Source organism: Eurypyga helias, unplaced genomic scaffold (assembly GCF_000690775.1).
Source record: "Eurypyga helias isolate BGI_N326 unplaced genomic scaffold, ASM69077v1 scaffold29349, whole genome shotgun sequence".
Lineage (NCBI taxonomy): Eukaryota > Metazoa > Chordata > Aves > Eurypygiformes > Eurypygidae > Eurypyga > Eurypyga helias.
Genome location: NW_010274431.1, coordinates 62,932 through 84,577, shown reverse-complemented (window position 1 = coordinate 84,577; position 21,646 = coordinate 62,932). Strand labels below are relative to the sequence as shown.

At 41.8% G+C, this 21,646-nt stretch overlaps 1 protein-coding gene across 1 annotated transcript in view; it reads right to left on the bottom strand.

Moving 5' to 3' along the window:
* ITPR1 (inositol 1,4,5-trisphosphate receptor, type 1) overlaps positions 1 to 21,646 on the bottom strand; it is a 162,150-nt gene that overhangs the window by 91,270 nt on the left and 49,234 nt on the right. Inside the window, 20 exon segments of the mRNA XM_010159814.1 lie at positions 267 to 467; positions 836 to 961; positions 2,467 to 2,604; positions 3,508 to 3,573; positions 4,577 to 4,747; positions 4,846 to 5,007; positions 6,238 to 6,296; positions 7,784 to 7,922; positions 9,390 to 9,577; positions 10,633 to 10,786; positions 11,798 to 11,939; positions 13,317 to 13,568; positions 15,297 to 15,491; positions 16,805 to 16,924; positions 17,178 to 17,350; positions 17,908 to 18,066; positions 18,436 to 18,577; positions 19,367 to 19,527; positions 19,998 to 20,097; positions 21,401 to 21,555. Of these exon segments, the coding sequence (XP_010158116.1) occupies positions 267 to 467; positions 836 to 961; positions 2,467 to 2,604; positions 3,508 to 3,573; positions 4,577 to 4,747; positions 4,846 to 5,007; positions 6,238 to 6,296; positions 7,784 to 7,922; positions 9,390 to 9,577; positions 10,633 to 10,786; positions 11,798 to 11,939; positions 13,317 to 13,568; positions 15,297 to 15,491; positions 16,805 to 16,924; positions 17,178 to 17,350; positions 17,908 to 18,066; positions 18,436 to 18,577; positions 19,367 to 19,527; positions 19,998 to 20,097; positions 21,401 to 21,555 (3,003 nt within the window).

Genomic DNA, 21,646 nt, shown 5'->3' with positions numbered 1-21,646 from the left:
ACCTGCCTGTATGTTGATGTGTAGAAGCCTGGAACGTAACTTTTCATTAATAACCGACCACTCATTGTACCTACAGCTGAAGAGCTCAGGAAGCTTTCAGTCACAAAAAAGCCTGTGCTTTCTGGTAGCTGTATGCTCTTTTTGCACCAAGAGAAGTAACTGTCAGCTTCTTGGCAGTCCCAAAAGCGAGAGGATCAATTTGTCATTTTCACCAAATGGTATGTGAAAACTTCTGTTCAGACCTCGCAAATCTCTGCAGCTCTCACCTCAGCCATTACCATATCTTGGCACTTCTTAATGAATTTTCCTTCCGCCTTGACAATGGTCTGCAGGAACTTTATGTACTGAACGTTTCTGCCATGTGTTTCTATACAGTGGACAAAGTGTTGAACAACACGTTCATTAATCTCACTGCAAAGCTGGAAGTTGTTCATGAAAATGTGCTGCATTGTTACCGCTTCCAGAATCTAATGGAGGGGATCAAAGAAAGAAATTAGAAAATAAACAAACCACCGAACCCACACAGGGGTCGGAATTAAGTCAACACTCCTGCAGGGTGCAGGAATGAAAAGAACATTTCCGAGGACCTAATCTGTCAACACAACGTCTGATATCTAAGCCTGTTTTTCACTCCACTTCAGCCTCTTGAACTTTCTACACCGAAACAGTCCTAAACAAACAGATCTTGCCAACTGTTGAGGCTTTAGAACAAAACCAAAATGTGACCCCTTCAACCAATCTTGCATCAGAACAGGCCCAGAGGCGAACACCAAGGACAATCCATTCTCTTTTCTTGCTAGAAAAAAAATAAGTCATGGCATGAGACTATTCTTACCCCTGGGTTAAGGAACAGGTTTATGTGCTTGTGCAGCAATGCCTGGTTCTGTTGGTTCCCAGCACAGAAGTTCTGTAAAAACTCATGTGCAAGCTTCATTATCTCCTGCATCCTCGTGTCCTCGGCCTGTGATTGCATGACAAATAAGATGGGGTTAAAAAGAATCCAAAGGTTCACTTTCAGGTGAGTACTGGATGAGCCGCAGCTCCAACTCTGCAAGGGAACTGTCACGTCTCTCTCACACTCCAAAGAAAAACAAACCTCCACCCAGTTCAGAGACATTAGGGATGAGTTTGGCATGGTTCAGAGCTTTAAAGATCATCAAAAATAAAGACCATAATAGAAATTACAGTAGTTTATTCTCTAAAATTGCATATTCCATAGCCAAGCCTGCCAGCAACGTGCTTTAGTCACTTTTACACTTCTGAACATACCAGTACACTGGCCAAACCACACATCATCACCTTGGGGCTACACAGGAGAACTGCCATATTCCACTGAAATGCATTTCAGCAGCGACACAGAGGTAGTTCATGGCAAAGAAGGGATGGAAAGTTATTACTGCCACAGTTAAACCCAATTTATATTTACAGGAATCCGCACACTACTTGCATGCTTCCAAGTACAGTTCAGGAATCGGTGCCTTTCCTCTGACATCAGTGTGGATTACCAGGCCACTCATGGTATGAAATGGAGTTTGGAAAAATAAGTGCCTGCTTTTACTTTTAAGGAGTTTCATATATTTTCAAGGGTGAAACACCTTCCACACTGCCTGTCCAATATGTTTTCATATGCATGGGACAGAAGGTGACAAGAGGTGTTGGAGGGTGTTTTTGCTGCTGATTTTTTAACAAAATATGAAGCAAGACAGCAAGAGACTTAGTTTCACATTAATCAAAGCTACTGTCTAGAACTACTGGTTCTCAGAAATCTGTGGAGTTTGGAACAGAGGACAGCAGAGACACAAGGAAAAGGTGAAGAGCTTGCTCACCTATGCAATGATAAGCACCTGTCACCTGTGACTAATGGGCAGCCAACACAATGAACTTGGGGTGTGCTTCATCAGCACAATACTGTGCAAGCTCCAACTGTACAGCAACCCAGTCAAAGAGGGCTTCAAACTGCACCGCTGGCATTCCGCAGCACTCCGGTAGAGCTAGTTAGGGATAGCAGCCCTCGCCTGGAGTGTCAGTTGATATTTATTTATTTCTAAGGGGGAGTTTGGGAATCTACAACTGGAGCCTGTCTATAACCACCAGGCAGACTTGCTGATAAACCCCCTGGGGAACCAGGGCCTTAGTGGTCCCAGAATGGCTGGTCATATGGCCACCTCTCAGCAATAACGAGTCTTGCTTCCACCAGCACAGCTAAGCCTCAAGGCAGCACACACCTCCCCCATGAGAAGATGACACTTGACTCTTGGTCTTACTCTGAGCTATGATGGACAAGTATGTTTTTCAGGAAATAGTGTGTAACACTGTATATTCAAAGACTCATTTTTGAAGTGTGAATAGTTAAAGTAATCTCTTTGAATCCAGTGTAAAGGCAGAAGATTCAGGAAGATGAAGAGGAGGTATTAAAAGCCCGTCAACATGACATGAAGGAAGGTGACAGCCGTACAGAAACCCAACCTTCTCGTAAGGGATCTGCAGCAGCTCCAGCACAACCGCGTGAGCTCCCATGTTCCGCAGAAGTCGCTGCTGCTGCTTACGGCTTTTCCTGACCGAGGCACTCTCCTGAACACAGAGCTTGCTGAGCCGCAGCAGGATCTGCAGAAGACACTTGCTTTAGAACTGGAAGTCTGGGGTTTATTTCAGAACAGGCCAGGTGGTTCCCAGAGAGCAGCAACAGTGAAAAAACATGTCTGCATGACCAGAGTGGCTCTAGACAGCAAAATCAAGTTTTGTGGGCTTGAGGTAAGGAGGTAGGACCAGGCTAAAGCTTGGTTGCTCCTGCAACACCAGTAGAACTGAAGAAGGACAGAGCCAAGAGCCACAGGGAAATGAGGGGGCAGAAGGCAGTGCTGGTGTCTGCTGTCCCCTCGAGGGACAGCTGCCACCCCTCTGGGGACGCAGCAGCCAGCACAGCCTTGTGCCACTCCGCACAGGCAAGGGAAGCAGCGTGGCAACAGCGCTGCCACCCCACCTGGGGCTGTACTGGCGCAGGCACCATCCCTTCATCTCTGACTAGGGCTGGCCCTGCGGAATCCAGCCGTGTCAAGTGAGCCCTGCGTCAGGCTCTGCAGCAGTGCCACGGAAAGCCCATGAGCTAACACCACACCAGTGCCAACGCATGCTTTTGGTCTGGTATTTTTAAAATTAAATTTCAACAGTATGGTGGTTTTGAGTGCAAGGTACTCGGGACAGAGCAAATTCAACAGCTTCACTTTCTTACGTCCTTCACAGACTTTAACAATAAAAATATTGTGTTACCATTGAAACAGCAGCAAAATGTGGTGTTTCTCACTAATCCATCCTTAAGGAAAGAATACACATTCGTGCTTATTATATTCCTGGCTTCTCATTCACGTTGGGATATGTTATTACTCAGCAAATAGTTTCCACAATGGAAGAGTGATTCAGACTTTCCTGGGTGTCTCCCTCTGACTGCAGCTCTCCAGAACTGTGTTACTCATTTACACTTCCATTTAACTATCAAGAAGCAAGTTTTACCTCTTTCACTACACGGTAGTTGTAGCTGCTTGTACTTTCAGGCTTTTGGGACTTGCTGTGGCTTTCCTGTGGATAAAAAAATCAGACAAATTATTACTAGCTTATAGCATTATCTTCACGAAGGCTAAAATTACCATTGTAGGATAGTGCGTGCTCTCTTCCTGGAAAGAAGTGTCATCCTTCAAATTTCCGACAGTCTCAGAAAAATACATGTAATTATCCTGTCAAGTCCCATTGACCTCTAAAGGAAAACACGGTGAGGGTGGGATGATTTTAAAGACAGCAAACTCTTGTCTTTTCCTTTGCTTGTCACATTCTGTCTGTAATCAAGTCTCCCTCCCAAAAACTTTTCACTTTCCCTCTCTACTATTATTAAACTGTCATTGCATAGGTATCAAGAGATACCTCACAGAGCTACACACTAGGAAAGCAACAAGTAAATTACTTCTGTTTACTTCCAACAATACAGGTTCATAATGCAGGGACTATTTCTTGCATTCCCTCACCCGTTTTGGTTTTTTGACTGCAAATTATACTGAGAAAAAATGGCGTTTGATTAGTTCTAAGCCAGATGTGCATGCCAGGAAAGGCCAGTACTATCAGGTACAAATAAAGCACTAACATTTACCAGGTTACTTCAGCACTGTTCTCTTCAGCCCTTTAATAATAGTGCCATGACTCAAAATGCATCACTTGAACAGTTCACAGCTCTGCCCTTATGTTATTTGAGGTACTTTTGACCATAAAAAAGCCCAGAACATGCAATCTGCCACTGCAGAAAGGCAGTTGCTCAGGAGCCAGAGCAAACCCAAACTAACTCTTCTGCTGGAGCCTAAAGATGACAGATTAGTGGATGCCCATCCCAAGCAGTTTCCACCCGAGACAACCTGGCATGAACTACCTCAGGTTCTCCTGTTATTCCTGCCTTACTCCAAAGGCAATTCAGAGCACCTCACCAGGCTATGCAGCATACTGGAAAGGTGCTTGGATGTTTTAGTCACAGTTCTGGAAACAGTCGCATTTCCATAAAATATTCACGCATTAATTTGTGCAAACATAACCTAATTACCTCTTTTTTCTTGTGTTCATTTTCACCTTGCACTCCATCCATAGTCTCATCAGGACCCTGGCCTTTGTACACCCAAAGCTCCGATTTTTCCACAATAGACCTGAGCTGGTCCAAATCTTGTTTTATCTGCTTGTAGTTGTCAACATCTTGGCTGGTAACAAGCAGTTGAACCTTGCATGAACAAAATCCATTAGTTGCACAAAAGGACTGTTTTTAGCTGCAATATATACCTTCAGATGAGGAATAACATGCCTAGTACGTGCACATACCTGTTTAAAAGCTTGAAGGACTTCTTGTCTCTGACTAAAGTGCCGGAAGAGTAGCTGAAGTGCTCCAGACACCAGAGGAGGATAATCGTGCATCGTTAAATGCAACAAAACTCTGAGAAATGTTCTGCCACCATGATCATCCAAATCCAGTGGTGTATTCTCCTCACTGAAAACAGAGTGTAGGAGTTAACCAGCATATTAGACTGAATGTCCCAGCAGGTTCTTAAGTCCAGTCAGCAGTGGCAGAAAACCTTGGGTTTTTGTTTTTTTTTTTAACTTTTAAATACAGGGGAAATTTCTTAATCAAGCACTATCTTAAGATGACACACACATTTTTTTGGTGTACTGCTTAATAGGGAGGCTATCCCAGAATCGCATTAACTGCAGTTCATTCCACTTACATTATCCAACCCAGATTCTTTTGGGGGTCAAACTATGGCAAATATTTGCCCCTCTGTCAGCCTCACCCTACTGCTCAAATATTCTTGCCCATTCCTGGTAATAACCTTTCTCACTGTTTATGAAATAAACCCCTACCTCAGTATCCACACTGAAATACTAATTATATCAAGCACTTGAAATCCTCCTCTTCCCTCTTTCCCCTGCACCTCTTTACTGAGCATGAGAAACCTTTTTTTAATCAGTGTCCCCTGAATCTTTTCCATATTCTGTTTCCAAATGAGTCAGCATGCTTACATTAAAAATTCTGGTTATTAATTCTGTAAGTCAATCTCTCTCTCCCCTTCTGCCTTCATTTAAGAAACTAGTTATCTTAGGGTTACAGAAAACAACTGCAGGTCTGAGCTGCTTAGGGACAGTCAGAATAAACAGCTTCATGCTGCTCCAACAGACAGTGGGTAGAGTATCAGGATAAGCTCTGTAAATGACTTGCTGTCCCATGATTTAAGAAAAGATATAAGCTGCTCCGGAAGGAAGGAAGGTATGGAAGGTACAGCTTGCTTTGTTCTGCCATGCATGTGCAGTTCAATACTGCATTAAACAAAAAAAGGGTGGCTAAATATATAACTGTCTCAGTGGAAGTCCCAAACCGTGCCTACGCAAACTTTTCCACCTAAGAAGATTTTGCTGCAGCATTCAGCTTAGACGCAATAATCCTCCAACTTGGCTTTCACTCACACCCTCCCACGAAGATCTCTGTGGCTGCAGGACCCATGCCCCTTGGTCTGCGGCTTTTAATCCAAATGTACACTACTTTGAGCTGTATCAAAGGCATTTCAGGAAAATGAAGCCTAGGTAACTGTGTCAGCTGTTTCCAGCCTTTTCCCAGATACCACCTCCCTTTCTTCTGCAATCCCCACTCCCTGGGAGCCCTGAGACCTGCAGCCTGGGAACTGCTGAACTTGTCCCTGATAAGCACTAGTGAAGAGATACTTTCCTTCCACCAAAGATCCCCTCAGCTTGTTCTTCAATATGCTCAAAGTCCAGGGCTCCTGAGAAAATAAGACAAATACATCATGTCAGAATTGGAACACAGATGTTTTTGTAGCCTAAAAGCATTTTAAATGACAAGTGGTGATGTAGCTGTAAACAGGAGGGTCATAACAAGCTGAAAGGAATGCTGAGAGATCACTGAAGCAGCCTGCTACAGTAACATAAGACAATAAATTAACCTGTTATCAGCTCACTAATTAAACTGCATAATCACTTCAGCAACATTCAGGCTATTCTTCCCTAGCCTATTTTTAGCATCATTCCAGGACACAGATGGGACCTGGTGGCATTCAGAAGGGCCAGCCACAAGAAACACCAAGCTTCAGCCTTGAGAAATTCTAAAGCAATACATTCAGCAATGACAGCAATTTCCCTGTGGCTCAAGACAGAAAAAGGTCTTTGCATTTTTCAGTATAAAGTATATATTATCACATGGGCAATGACCAATACTCTGAAATAAGAAAATAAAATGGGTAAAACCATGTTGGAGCCTTAAATCTTACACAAACATTTGCAAAGGGGAACAGCAGGAGCATGGGGATTTTACATCTTTTCCAGAAACATTTACCATCTTTCCTCCAAAGTGGAGCTCGCAGAACGAGCACTTGCTCTCCCCGCCAGTCCAGTTCCAAAGGCCCTGGCACCCCAGGGGGATGCTGGACAGGCAGCCCAAGAAAAGAGTGAACACATCCCCTTTGAAGCGAGATCAAAAGAAACAGTCTCCTCCCTTTGAAGACTTCACATCTAAACTGCGTTTTCCTTATCTTTCTCCTTTGCATCTAGAGATACAGTCCCCAAATTGAGGAAGAAAGAAACTGTTTGATGTCTAATAAGCTGAAATTACAAAGTCCAGTTATTCCTACACAGTGCAGGTCCTAACTACAGGATGCTTTTCCCTGGGAAGTGATACAGCAGTTGACACCACCCCATCCACCCAGTCCACTAACTATCCCGCTTTCAGTTAACACCACCACTGTACACGGCAAGCTCCTCCACAGCTTACTTCCACACCCTCGTCCAACAGCACTGAGACACAGACACCTCCAGGCGTCTTGCCTTCCTACAATACCTTCGGAGAGAAGAAATTTAGGTGGGTAGAGGCATTAGGCCAGGAGAAAGGAATGGAGGAAATCTGATTACTTTGGGGACCCTTCTCCTTCACCCAGAAATATTAAGACAAAAGATTAGAGGTAGATGACGGATCACATGTGACAGTGTTTATTTCAGGTTTGCATTACAGGATGCATCTCAGGCTCTTGGTCACACTTAACACACGGAAACAATTAGGGGAGAGTACAAATAAATCCTGGGTTTTGTTTGGGGTATATGGAAATGATCCCTTACCATTATTCCCATGGCTAGCAGGGTACTCTGCTTCAGTGAGATGTTCATATGCCAAAGCAAGAACGTGAATCAATTATCCAATTAGAACTTCTAAAGAGTCTTCCCTAACCCACATAGATTAATTCTCTGCAAAATAACTAACCTGGTACATTAGCTGGAATTTCTTGATTACTGCTTCCAGTGGGTGATTCAGACATCTGGGCATTGCTTTCATCAAATTCATGTTTAAATATACAAAGCAGGCAGGAGATTCTGTAGTCCAATCTCACATTCAAAATAAACTGATAATGCAGAAGTAGTAAAAATATTTCAATAATGTAACTGTTTCCAAGCACATGTACAGACAACTTACACACAATGCAGTGCTACAAACATCAAAGACCAACAGCGTATAAATGTGGATTTAACTTGAAGAAGAGGTATGCAAAATTCTTCTTAAAAATCCCCAGAATTCAGTGACTTCTTGCCAGTGATTTCAACGAGCATATGATAAGCACACAGTAATAATTACTTATGAGTAGAAGACCTTGGCAGAGCTTTGCTCCCTGGTTACTGCCCAATGCAGGCATCCTCACCCTGCCCCCGGGAAAGGAAAGCAGCATTTCTATCTGTTCCAAAAGCAGCAGGGATCTGACAGCCAGGCACTGCTATCCTCCTCACACCCACTCCCAGGGCGCCGTGGCAGAGGAAGCCAAAGTGCAGCATCGCAGCCTGCTGCCGTCATGCAACAGCTACCGGTCCGGCTGGGCTGTATTACCTAGTACCCGTGAAACCTGCAGCAGAGACCACCTCCTCGGTGGTCTTCCTCCCTCTTGAGGAAGGCAGTACAATGCCAAGAACGCTTGCAGTTCTCTCACATTTACAGGAGAAAGCTAAATGCCAGTTTTAATAACCCACGGTAACAGGGGGAATACTGGCACACGGAAATATCCCACTGCACATGCCACGCCATAAGAGAAATTCTGCTTTAACTAAAATTAGCAATGGTGAAAGGAAGTGAATCAAGTCTCCCCTACGTGCTGCATCTGCTGCTGAGGGGAAGGGCATAACCTCAAACCCAGCTACGTGCGAAACCTCCCACGGGGGCACGGGGAAGGTACACCATGCCTTTCCTGCTGCCTTGCGTACTTTCGCCCACGAGGCTTTTGCAGCATTCTGGCCTCCATGAACTTGCCCATGAAGTTACCGAACGGAAAAGGGACTCCTACACTGAGGGAAGGAAGATGGATTTCAGTACAGTAATTCTGTGGCAACGTCTAGATCCAGACAGCACTGTGGAAAAGGGAAAAAAACTTTTTTTTGTGTCCCGAAGACTTAGGAGTGAACAAGTGAGAAAATCCAGAGACGGAAGAGACAGGGAGGCTGGCAAATTTGCATACATAAAAAGCATTTCAGGCTGATGGCTGTACAAGTAGTCTCAAGTATCTCCCCCTTCCTTGGGGCACATCCTAAGATGACCCTGTAGACTCAGGGAAATTATGAAGACAGTAAGCTGGAAAATGAGCTCTCCAGCAAATCAGGTATTTACAAATCACCGTTAAATATGCAGATGTCTATTGCAAACTCATTTTATAATATTGTCATATGCAAGCTGAGTGCTGCCTGTCTGAAAAGGCCACTCTTGTAATGCTTGACCAGCGTAAAAGGTACATACAAGGCAGGAGTCAATTAAACAGCAGCACAGCACTACATTAATACTTAAGATGAAAGACAGCGCAAGATGCTACATCAGTTTGTGTTGCTAGTACCTGAAGTATTTCAATGATCTTCAGCTTCGTGTCCATCACCAGAATGTCCTCTTTCTCTGGTTCACTCTGCTTGACGTTACCCTCAGGAGCAGCAGCAAGTGGAGTCATGGGCAAGAACCCACCACCTCTGAGCACCACCTGGGTCATCAGCTCACCGACTCCATGGATTGACCTCATCACGTTGCTCCCTTCAGAGAGGTAAGTAAACATGTAAGGTTATGATGGTGTAATGGGCCTGCACGAACAGGGCAAGGTCCCTCACATCCTACAGAGAGAAACTGCCTCTACATCAAACAAGGCTAGGTGGACACGTAAATCCCTGGAACGGATGGAAGTCACAGAAGCACTCTAGTACTTTCAGAAGCCCCCTACCCTCTCCCTCTTTCATCACAGGTATTACTCAGCTTTACAACTAAGCCACAGTGTTGTGGTTTAATTCCAGCCAGCAACTAAGCCCCACACATCTGCTCACTCACCTACCCTCCCATGGAGAAGGAGAATTGGATGAAAAGACAAGGAAACTCACAGGTTGAGAGAAGAACAATTTAATAATTGAAAGTAAAATGACCCAAAATAATGATACTAATCACACTAAATACCAATAATACTAATATTACTATTAACAATATGTAATGAAAATACTACCGTTACTATTAATAATATGTAATGAAAATAATGGAAAACAAACAAAACAAATTATACAACTGCACAGCACCTACCAAATGTCACCCAGCCGGGTTCTGGGCAGCAAAAGTCAGAATGCCCAAGATCCAGGCCAAGCCCGAGAGAGAGATCACACCACAGCGAGCCCCAGCAAGTGAGAGGGCTACCAAGAGAAAGAGTGACCCACAGCCCACCCCCAATCTATATACTGAGGGAGGATGTTTTGTGGCCTGAAATGCCCGTTTGGTCAGTTCGGATCAGCTGTCCTGGCTCTGTCCCCTTCCAACTTCTTGGACAGAAGCAGCTGGAACACAGGGGCAGTATGAGAAACTCAAAGTCCCTGACTTGGTATAAACATTCCTTAGCAACAACTACGAACAACAGTGTGTTAACAATATTCTTCTCAGCCCAAATCCAAAACACAGCCTCATACTAGCTACTGTGAAGAAAATTAACTATCCCAACTAAAACCAGCACACATGGACAGAAGGGACTAGAAGATTTCAAACCCCCATTGGCATTATGAGATGAACTAGAAACTGAAGAATGATCTGTTCCACCAATCATTTTTCAGCCTTACCTTTACTTTCCTCGCCTTTTGCCATCTTGGTAATAGGGAAGATGGTAGTGATGTGCACACAGTCTAATATAGCAAGGAGGATTTTGGTTAGTCTGAGGAGGTCACAGAAGTTGTAGAAACCAAAATATATCAGATTTCTGGCTAAGTTAACAACCTACCAAAATAATAATAAAAAGCCTGATTAATACTAAACATTTTGTGATCACAATCAAGTTGTCTTAACACAGTGAAAAGATCAAGAAGCTGTCTGTGAGTCATATTCTCATAATACCTCATAATGCCATAAGATTGTATAGTTCTGCATTTTATCAGAAAGCGTTCTACTCTCCTACAAATTCTGCAGTGCCTAGAGTAACAGTCTGTACATGCAACTGATGTTCTATAGCGACAAAATGATAGCACATTTGTCTCATGAGGAAAAAGTTAAGATAGGTCCAGACTAGAGTGAAAGTACAGATGCTTTTCATGATGTTGTCTTACAGAAAAAAACAATCCCCAACCAAAACATATATCTAAAGCTTATCACTACCAAATGATAAAGTTTCCCAACAAGTCCTCCAATGCACTGCTTTAAGATTACCACGTAAGAATTTCACATATAGTGCAAATATTGAACATAGCCCCATTATGTGAAGTATATTCACTCAAAACTTAAGTTTTTTATAAAGAAATATCCCATTTTCTTAAATTAATGGTTATTTAGGGAATATTGTTGCATGGATTTGCTGCATTACTTTGCACAGACAGACTATTTTAATAGGTCAGTAAGCCACAGGACACTGTATTGTTCTCTTCCTGAGTAATACTGTAAGCTCTAGAGACTCTCTGTGCATGCAGACATAGTGTTTAGTTTTCAAGAATATTTATTCCAGTAAAGCTTGACTTTGCAATAACAGTGAAAGCACAAGAAGTAAACAGGGCTGCTGCAAATCTATGCAAATCTTATGTCTATAAGCTCACATTCGGTAATTGTATTTCAAGAACTATCATTGCAAACTTCAGTGGAGTTGCTTGCACAAAGAGAAAGTACTATGGCAGAAAGTAGGAGCCTTCTGAGGCTCAGCACTCACTATTTACTTGTCAATCTGCTGGTGCTGAAAAAAGTGCCAACATTACACACACACACACACAAAAAAAAAAGATAAAATCAGAACTGGATAACTACCTCAAAAGTGAGCTTATTTTTCTCTTTATCAGAGAAAGGGAACCTCTGACACACCACATCTCTTAAATATTCCTCTACAAATTCCATTGTTTGTGCAAATCTCTCCTTAATTTCATCTTTGGAAGTTCCACTGCTATCATAGCTGAAGAGAAAAAAAACAAAAACAAAAAACCAAAATAAAAACCAAAACAAACCACAAAACTTTGCATGCAAATACACAGGGCTCTCTTCCCCCGATACAATTTTTCATTGGTCTGTCAAAACCTAAGCAAAGCTAAAAGCTGCTAAATAATTTATCCAAACAAGGGAGTCAGGAAGCTGACACCACAATTTCTTGGCTTTTGCTGGTTTATCCCATTGTTGTTTATCCCAACGCTTATTTTGCGCTATTAGGAATGTCTGAGGAAAACAAAAAAGATAATTTTGTCCCAATAAATAAAACAAAGAAACCCTTATGATTTTAGTGGAAACAATGACAAGCTACATGCAGCAGTAGGGTGAATGGATGTGGCCAAGAGACACTGACTGTGGATGCTGTTTTCCCCCAAATAAAAACAACATACATGCAAAGTAGCCATTTCTTTATCTTAATACAATTTCTAGGTTTGTTTCTCAGCATGTGCAGAAAGACAACCCCAACACCTTGCACTAACTATTTCTGTTTCCCTGTTTGATTAATTATCACTGTTTAGCCTCTGCCAGAGCTGAAGCCATTTGTTTTTCTATTTTGGCATTTAAAGTTGAATTTGATCTATTGCATCTCTCTCAGCAAAGAAAACTAGACTAGCAAGGAGGGAAGGAAAAAGAAGAAACCAGAAAACTGCAGTACTAATCTGACAAGTCTCAAATTCCTAACATTTAGCAGTAATGTTGAATGTTCATTTACTCCATTCAAAATTTGAGTTCTGAGCAGCTGAATTTTAAATTATTTGTATTATAAAGTGCAAGTATATGGTCAAGTGTCCCACCTAGCTGCGGTTTTGCACAGGTTTCCCACCTCTGTATCAGAGTATTTTCCACTGGAGGTTAAGAACATGACCGTCTCCACCACATGACCTACCCCTTTCTCTTTGCTTTTGATCATGTGATGTACCTTATGGACAATCTGCCCAGAAGAATATACCCTAATCAAATAAGGCAGGAAGAAAAATGAAATAGTCCTCCCTTGCCTTTCCTCCCCAGGGGTAGGTCACTTGTCACATCACCCTGACCAGAGACACACCATCACTGTGATCGCTGTGTCTTGGAGACCAACTCCTACTGCCACAGTTGACACCTTGTGCGTGGTGTAAGCTAAGAAGGTTATTTTGTTCTCAGGAAGGTCCCCTCCAGCAATCATTATAGGCAAACGAAACTACAGGGTTTGAGTAACAAACTAGTGAGAATAAGCTTCGCATGTTTTATTATTTTTAACCAGAAACAGGATAAATAATGCAGAAATTTAGAATTGATGTGGTTTTGTTTTAAAAATCAAGAGCGATATTATTTCCTCTGCCACACCATTCCAGCAAGTACTTACTCATCAATAGCAATTTCAGAAGGTATTTCAGACCACAGACGAGCATACTTCACTGGTGTTACTTGTTCCTGGGGGTCACGATCAACGTGCATATGAAGCATCAGCCGGCAGAAAGACGCTCTCAGATCATAGGGCAAGTTTTCATCAGACATACAACGGAGAATGAGGTCCACATCCAGCTGGCCGGAGATTTCATTTATGGCTAAGTACTGTCGATCAAGGCACATTCTAGCAAAGAGGTTTAGTTGGTATCTTCAGGGGGGAAGAAAAAACAAAACAAACAAAATAGCTTACACTTCAATTTCCAGACATGTCCACTGGGAACAGTACTGATATACTCTGACGTATTAACAGGATGCATTTTGTATTTTCCAGTAGTATAGCTAATACTTATTATCGAAAGAATAAGGTACTTACCTAACACTAGTAAAAGGTAAAATAGTAAGAAAAGGGAATTAAAAGGAATCAACGTACTTCCTACAAGCTACATAGAATCAAGTAATGCTGGTCATGAAAGCTACAGAGAATCAAGGCAACTCAGCCTAAACACTGTAGAAGACTCAACACTTCATACTGACGCTGAAGCCACAGCTATTCACTGATGCAACAGCATTGATGGAGTACAGAATTATTAAAAAAAAATCAGATACGTGATTAAACAACTACTGAGCTCTGCTCCCTTCAGTGACATAACTGGTAGAGAAAAACTACACTTAATTCCTAAGGTTTTCAGTCCATAAAGCTAAAAACAAGCAACTGGCATTTAAGTTATGTACATTCAACAGGCTGGTAATTAGCTGTTAGTAATAAAGGAAATGTCCAGCATTCATGAGTATTCATATAGGCTTGTGTTGAACATTGTCAACTGTGAGGTTTCTTGAAGAAAAAGCACTTAACAGAAAGCAGACCCCTTGTTCACTCCCAACACTCCTCATAGGAACTCACCACACTGTATCCTAAACCCTTGTTTTAAGCACAGGCTATAACGCAGACTAAAACCAATTAACACTACCAATTCCATGTAAAAACAAGTGCAAGAAAAATCTATTTTCAAGGCAAAAACCCTTTTAAAAAATACATACAAGAGGTCTCCTTTTGAGCTCAGGCCTCCAATAGGCTCAAAGCAAAATCTGTATTAGGAAATCTACTGCAAGAATCATTTCAATGGAAGAAATAATGCAAGATAAGATAGCTATTTAAAAAAAAAAAAAATCTAGTCGCACTTTCTGCATCACCACAAATGAGTCCGTCAAATCACACTTAGTAGTTTATAACCCAGACACAGGAATTTGGTCTGGGCTGAAACCTGATCTTATACTATGCCAAGAACTTAGTGTCTTGTCCAGTCATCTGGAAACATCACTTCATGTTACAAATTGCTAAAAGCATAGCTTAAGCCATACAAAGGAGCACTGCACATCAATCAAACCCAACTTGTGGCATTTTCATAACTTAATATATTGTCCTGCTGAGAACTACAGGGACCACTAAAGGCTTGGAGCTTAGAGAAAAATTTGGAAGGCAGAGAGAACAGCAGTGACTACTTTAAAACTTAAAGCAGAGCCATCTGCATACTCAAATCCTGTTCTTGCCGCAAGTGTTTGTTCACCCCAACTACCATCTCAATACAGGCAACCTGAACGGTTAACATACAGGTTGTCTCATAATGCCTGTTTATCAGGAAGCCAAGCAGAAATACAGGTATTAAGTGCTGTGCAAATTCAATGCATTCTAAGCCTCAAATATTTTTGGTTTTAAATCAGTTTAAAACTGCTCACGCTGATAATTGGACTTCTCACCATGAATGAACTTTGTGCTTTTAGCTCTCACTTCGAGGAGACCTTATTCTTACTGTCTAATGGCTGTTTCGTCCATAAAACCAGTATCCTATCTCCCACACCAGCTACAGGCTATGTACTGAAGGCTTCCCCACAGAGCCTTGATGAACTTTGCTAGCCAACTACTGCACATGCTGTTAACCTGTAGTAGCTGAGTACGTCCCGATCTTCCTTCTGCCCTTCCTTAGCATCCTGAGCCAACTCTCTGATACTCTTACTGCGGATTTCCTTGTTACTGTCTCTCCAGAACAACCACACTTCTTCCTCATCTTCTCCAACTTCCAAGGCATTTTCTCCACTTGACACTTCTTCAAACTCAAATCGGGAGAGAACCAGCCTGTCAGAAGGAAGTTAGGTTAGGTTACAAACTGCCAAGACCCATGCAGATCTGTTAGAACATTTCTTTTGAGACACTTGCTAAAAAAAAGGCACTTGCTAAAATGTACTAGTGATGTAGAAGTAACTAAATTTATGATCTCACCTGCACTCAAAAACCACAATTTTTATTCCTCAGCTCTGTGAAGTAAAAGGCAGAGTATCTTGCTCTTTCAGCAGTAGCAGTTTACTACACAAAACCTTTGTGTTTTAATAATAAAAGCACGAGATTAAAATTAATTTAGGTAAGTTTTGCATTCAGCCTTAAAAACCAACAAAATTTCAGCTCCATTCAATTGAGGAAGATACTAGAAACAAGGAGGTTAAAGAAAACTGACTTTGAAAAACATCTTTACAGGAAAACTGCCTCAAAGATCACTCAACAGACTAGGAAAGGATTTGGTAAACAAAAATGTCTAAAAACCAATTAGTTCTCTATCCCACAAATGCCAAATGGATCAGAACTTTTTCTGCTTATGTGGCAAAGTAACTAGAAACAAATCAGCTATTAAAACTAAAAAAGGCTTTGGGGGCTTTTAGCCCTTCAGCAAAAAAAAAAAAGGATCATATATCTGGAACAATGACAAATTAAATTCACAAAGTGTAAGAACAAATAAATGATGCAGCAACTTAAAGTATTGGTGGAAATAAGTACAGTCTTTATGATTTCATGAAAAGAATTAAAAGTGCAAGAATACTCTCATCCATCTGTGTTTTAAATACCACCTGACAAAGATCTGCTTCCCTTTTACAATACCTGGATAATGATTACCTGGGCCCTATTTCACGTATCAAATAAACCCATCTTTATGAAAGACAATTGGGATTTGGTGCCTGCTATGATGTTTCAGCAATGGCAGGGCAATGCCCAGAGCTAGAGACCAAGATCCTAAATGCAGAGAGAGAAATGGCTTCTGCTTTGCTGCAAGCTGAGCTTGGTGGGCACGCACCTAAGCGGCACTCGCTCACTTCAGACGGCTTAGAGAGGAAAGCCTGAGGCCCAGGGGAGGATCAGGCCCACAGGACCCTGCACACCTTCCTGCAAAGTCTGTCTGCTTGGATCAAACGTGAGATATCTGAATGATTTCTGACTGAAGGACCAAGAAGGCGTATGGCAGATGTCTGCTGCCATCTATACCCATTCCCTGGGTATTTGAAGAGGACCCCACACAGACTTAACTGCTTTCTCTTGACGTGCCAGCAGTGCTCTCAGCTTTGAATCACCTTCCTTCTGTTTCACACTAGGAAAAATCATCTTTAAAGGCATTCACTTACTTAGTTTCGATGAGAATGTCTGCATTTGCTGGATTCAGCACGGCTTTACAAATCAACTCCTGTGTCACTGGAATAGACTTGTTCATGGAAACGCACAGATCTGAGAGGTAATCCAAAAACCTGTTGGAAAACGTGAGCCAAATATCAATCCTTGGTGATATCTAGACTGAATCAATCTATGTTTCAGAAAGGAAACATTCAGAAGTGCATTTTAACATTGCAGAGCAAGACTGTTGCCCGAAGGGGAAGTTATGGTGAATGCCAAGAAGAAATGAGCTAGCTGTGCTTCCTTACTAGTAAGCTGGCAGGTACAGACTTTACTCAGAAGGTTAAGAGGAAAAGGGAATCCTATACTCAAAAACACAGATCTCACCTGGGCTCCCTATTTTTCCTCACGAGACTAACGAAAGTGTCGATCTCAGCAGCTGTGATGTGCTTCTCCAAGAGCTTGCGATTGTTATGAAGCAGTGCAGTAATAGTGTCCTCAGCCAGGACATCATAGCCAATTTGTTTCTGCATGAAGCCAAACTGCTTCGCAATGTATTCCTTCAAAACACAAAGGCAAGGAGGAAGGTGTTGTAATTAGTTCTCAGAATTTAAGAAAATAGTCAATAAGAGAAACCCAAGATGCTCGTCAATATCAACATCCCAAGAAGCGAACTGGATTAGATTCAAATTGCTCTTGACAAAAACCAAGTCATAATGGACAACATCTCCCTCCCAGGCTCGACACTACCAAGACATTTATCCTCATCCGATACAAGTTTGTGTTTAATAAACGGCAACAAAAATAAACAGCCTTAATTCACAGATCAACTTGCAATAAAGCTTGTAGTACATGAGATGAAGAAAGTCTTGTAATTCACCTGGCCTTGAAAGCAATTCCATTGTTTTCTTAAATTCCCCTTAGAAGTGGTACTAATTACATTGCCTAGTCTCTGACAGAGATGAGAAATACCAGAGTAAAACACCAATCCAAAAGTCTCTTGCTGTCTATACAATCACAGCACAGCAGTGTTTAATTAATGGGATGCAGCTTTTACAGCTTTTTGGAGCACAGGAACAATGGCAGTGCCATTGAAAGCTACAGACATATTTCAAACCTGATTCTTTCTGTAATCCTGCTGAGAGTGTCTCAGCACTCTGTAGCAAAGCCGGCATATGTGTCTGAAGGGAGCATGGCGCTGGTCTCCGAGCTCCTCCAACCGCAACATCGGGCCATCACCACTGTCAGTAAATGGTGCTTGCAACAGCTTGAAAATCTATAGATTTAATAAAAAAACCCATCAAACCCTATGAGACAGAGCCTTCATCTGATTAAAATTAAAAGCACTGTGTGAGCATCTTTAAATGTCTAAAAGGTACATCAGAAATACACCACAGTGACCAAGTTTGTTTCTTGGCCATGGAATAGCCTGGACAGATGATGACAGTGATCACCCTGATACAACAGTATTCTCTTTTTTGCTTTCTAGCAATGGTATGCCTACTGTCCACTACCAAGAGCCTGTTAAAAGCTAGAACCTCAAAGGATCTTTTGGTCCCAATAATTTGGCCAGGTTCTCAATTATAAAGTTCTCTTATCTGACAACCCTGCTTGTAGGCAGAGTTCAGAGAAAAATGCAGCTCACCTGTTTTAGAATATTCTGTTCTCTCATCAGCTTTTGCCGTTCACGATTAGGTTTAGAAAATACCACTTCGAGAACATCTTGTCCAGAATTAGTTCCACCAGTGACAAAGTAGACCAAATCCTCCAACAATTTGGTAACAGATCTACAGAAGAGCGAGAAGTTATTAATAGGAGACCATACATTCTATTTGTTAAAAGAACAATGTCAGCGTAAGTTTATAGAGATTTCAAAGTTCTAAGAGAAAAAAGATTATCAATTGGCATGTCTCAGATGCTTTGATAAAGCACTTATGTTTATACAGAACTTAATATGAGGAACTAATGCTCCCTATGGCTATAGCCTTACTGTCTATTAGCTAAACCATAGCAGCAGTAAGATAATGATACCATTTTAGGGCAACTATACGCGCACCAAGTTCTATCTGGCAGTTCTTTAAATTGCCATAAAAAAATAAATCAGGTGATAATCTCTCCCAAGGCCAAATAAAAGACATGGGCCACAGAAGCACATGGGCCCTGGTTTTACACAGCCCACTCTGGGCTATTTGTGTGGCCACGTACTTTTCACGGATATTGTCAGAGGATTTGCAAGGAGTCATATGATCAGTTTTCACAAGATGGATTATAAATTCCCACACTCCATTTGCAAAGCCCATCAAGAAAGGTATGCCGTGGATTATTCCTCCGGGCTCACAACAACCGTTCTCATGCTCCCATTTCACAGAGCACGGCAGGGCTTGATAGAAGGGGCTTGAGAACCTCCACTATAGCCACGTCAACAATAAAACCATCACATTTTTTTGGTTTTAAATCTAATCAAGGCAGAAACAAAATCCCTCTTCTGAAGATAGTGTAGATAGATAAAGTTTTCAAAGAAAAAGTTACTGACTAAAGGAAACAACATTATCTGAACCAACTTATTGCTTCCTTACCTTCTTTCATTCTGGGTTATTGTTCCCTTTTCCAACTTGCCAGCAATGGAACCTAAAACCTTACTTGCATCATTGGCAAAATCCAAGTCCCGAACCTCAGCAGGGGAAACCGGTACTATAGCAAAAGCTTCTTTGTCCTCTTTCACTGGAGAAGTACCAATCTGAAACCCAGAGAAGTTTTACTATCGAACCAAAAGGCAGGAAACAAAGTAGTGATTCACATACTGAGTGATAATAACGCCGACGAAAAGCCACGCTCCACTTTGACAGTAAAAGGCTACTGATGAAGTCGTACTCTGAGAACAGTACCACTCTGTGCAAGCTCAAACCTGTTCCTAAATCCAGAGAAACATCAGGAGATTGCAAAACGTTGCCATAAGCAGTAGAATAAAATCCTCCTCTTGAAGACTATTGTACAGTAGCAACTGAACAGTGTATCTAGTAAACTACTATGAAAACCTAGTATTTTAGAAAAGACATTCTGCATCAGCATTATTATTCACTGCTGCGCTGCTTGCTGTTTGACAAACACAGCAGTCTCAAAGGATGGAGCTTCTCCTGCCAACAACACTTCAGTGAAAGTACAGGAATGAGATCAATGGGTGTGCTCATATAACGTAACGAGACTTACTTTAAGCATCACAGGTTTCTCCTCTTCTTTATCAATAGGGATATTGGTACTATGAACCCAGGTGTTAGTGCAAAGGTGTCTAAGTCTGACGTAAGAGTTCCTGAAAGAGAATCAAAAGTTTCAAAGCATGAGTCACTTTTCCAGACAGGAAATCTTTGCATTGTTTGAACTGGAAGATGTAGTAGGAACCAGTGGCGGGGGGAAAAGCGTCATCTTTATCCGTGCTGCATACCATAACAGGAGTAAGTCTTGTCTTTCCTTATTTCAATTCTATAGTTCACCTTAAGAAGCCTTCTTATATAATGAAATAGATTCTGCTGTAAAACAGAACTATGTCTATAATTTGCTGCTGTAACTCAGCTGCTGCACAGTAACAAATGAAGCCTCTTGAAATCCTCACACTTCCACATGCTATAGTGCACCTGGGCTGTCAGTATCCTTCCTTACCTTTGTTGGTGTTAGCCCCTAACTCCCTGTTATCTACATTTTCTAAACTGAGAATTTTTAGAGCAGCTATACGAAGAGTCAATGTTGTACAAGCATCAAAGGTCGATTAAGATACCAGAACACATGGCTATCACACAAGCATTTTCTCTAGCGAGAGTCAACCAGTCTTTCTTCCTATGGGGACAGCAGTTCCCAGACCTAGTTTTCTCAGTTATTTCTGGCAATAACACTACTTTGCATGTACCCACTCTTTGATAAAAGATATCAAGCCATGGTCAAATGTGTTTCTTATCCCGGCCTAAGATGTTGTCTTTCAACTGCACTGCCATGTCCCCTCTCCACACAAACATGGCAGCCCAAAGAAGAGGCGAGGCAGCCAGGATGGCTAGTTTTGGTGGCCATGTTAACTTCTGCTAACTTGTGTCTGATGGTTTAGAGAGCTGCTTAGATGGAACAAACTTGCTGTGCTTTCTCAGTGACAGCAAAGAGCCTGCACACAGACCGTTTATCTTCGAAAAGGACAGCGTCTTTTAAGTAGCAAGACATGCCATATGAACAGTAAAGGACATGTTAACAACAGAAAATGAAATGCTAATACTTGATGTTACAACCTGACTAATAGAATATAGACAGGTCACTGTAGTGGTTTGATAGGAAACCCAAGGCTCTTAGTCCCAGTCTGTCCACTGGCAAGGAAGTCACTTAATCTCAGTTTTCCCCCCTCTAAAATGGGGTTCCATTACTCGTAACTCAATTGTAAATTTCTAAAGTGAAGCTTCAGGCACTTGCTAAGTATTTCTATATTAATTTGGGAAAGAATCTTAATTCCAAAGGTTAAAAATAATAAAACAAACAAAAAAGTTGGACCCAGCTTTACCTTAAAATAGTAATTAATTTAAAAAAAAAAATCAAACTCCAAAGCAGACAGACAGGTCAAATACTACATTTAGCTGTACCTGGGGACAAGGCTGTCTCCTCCTCGCAAGGTGGTAGGGTCCAACTCAAATATGGAGGAGATATCATTTCCTTCAGGCACAGACACCAGAGAGTAGGCCATCTTCTCCTGAGCACTGCGCAAGCCTCTTCTGGAGGCATCCTGCTCAGGATCCAGCTGTGGAAGAAGTCCCATCACACAGTCAGACCAGGTCCTCCAGACCCCCCTGCCTACTGTGAAACAGAGGCGTCCTGTAATCTGCAGACAT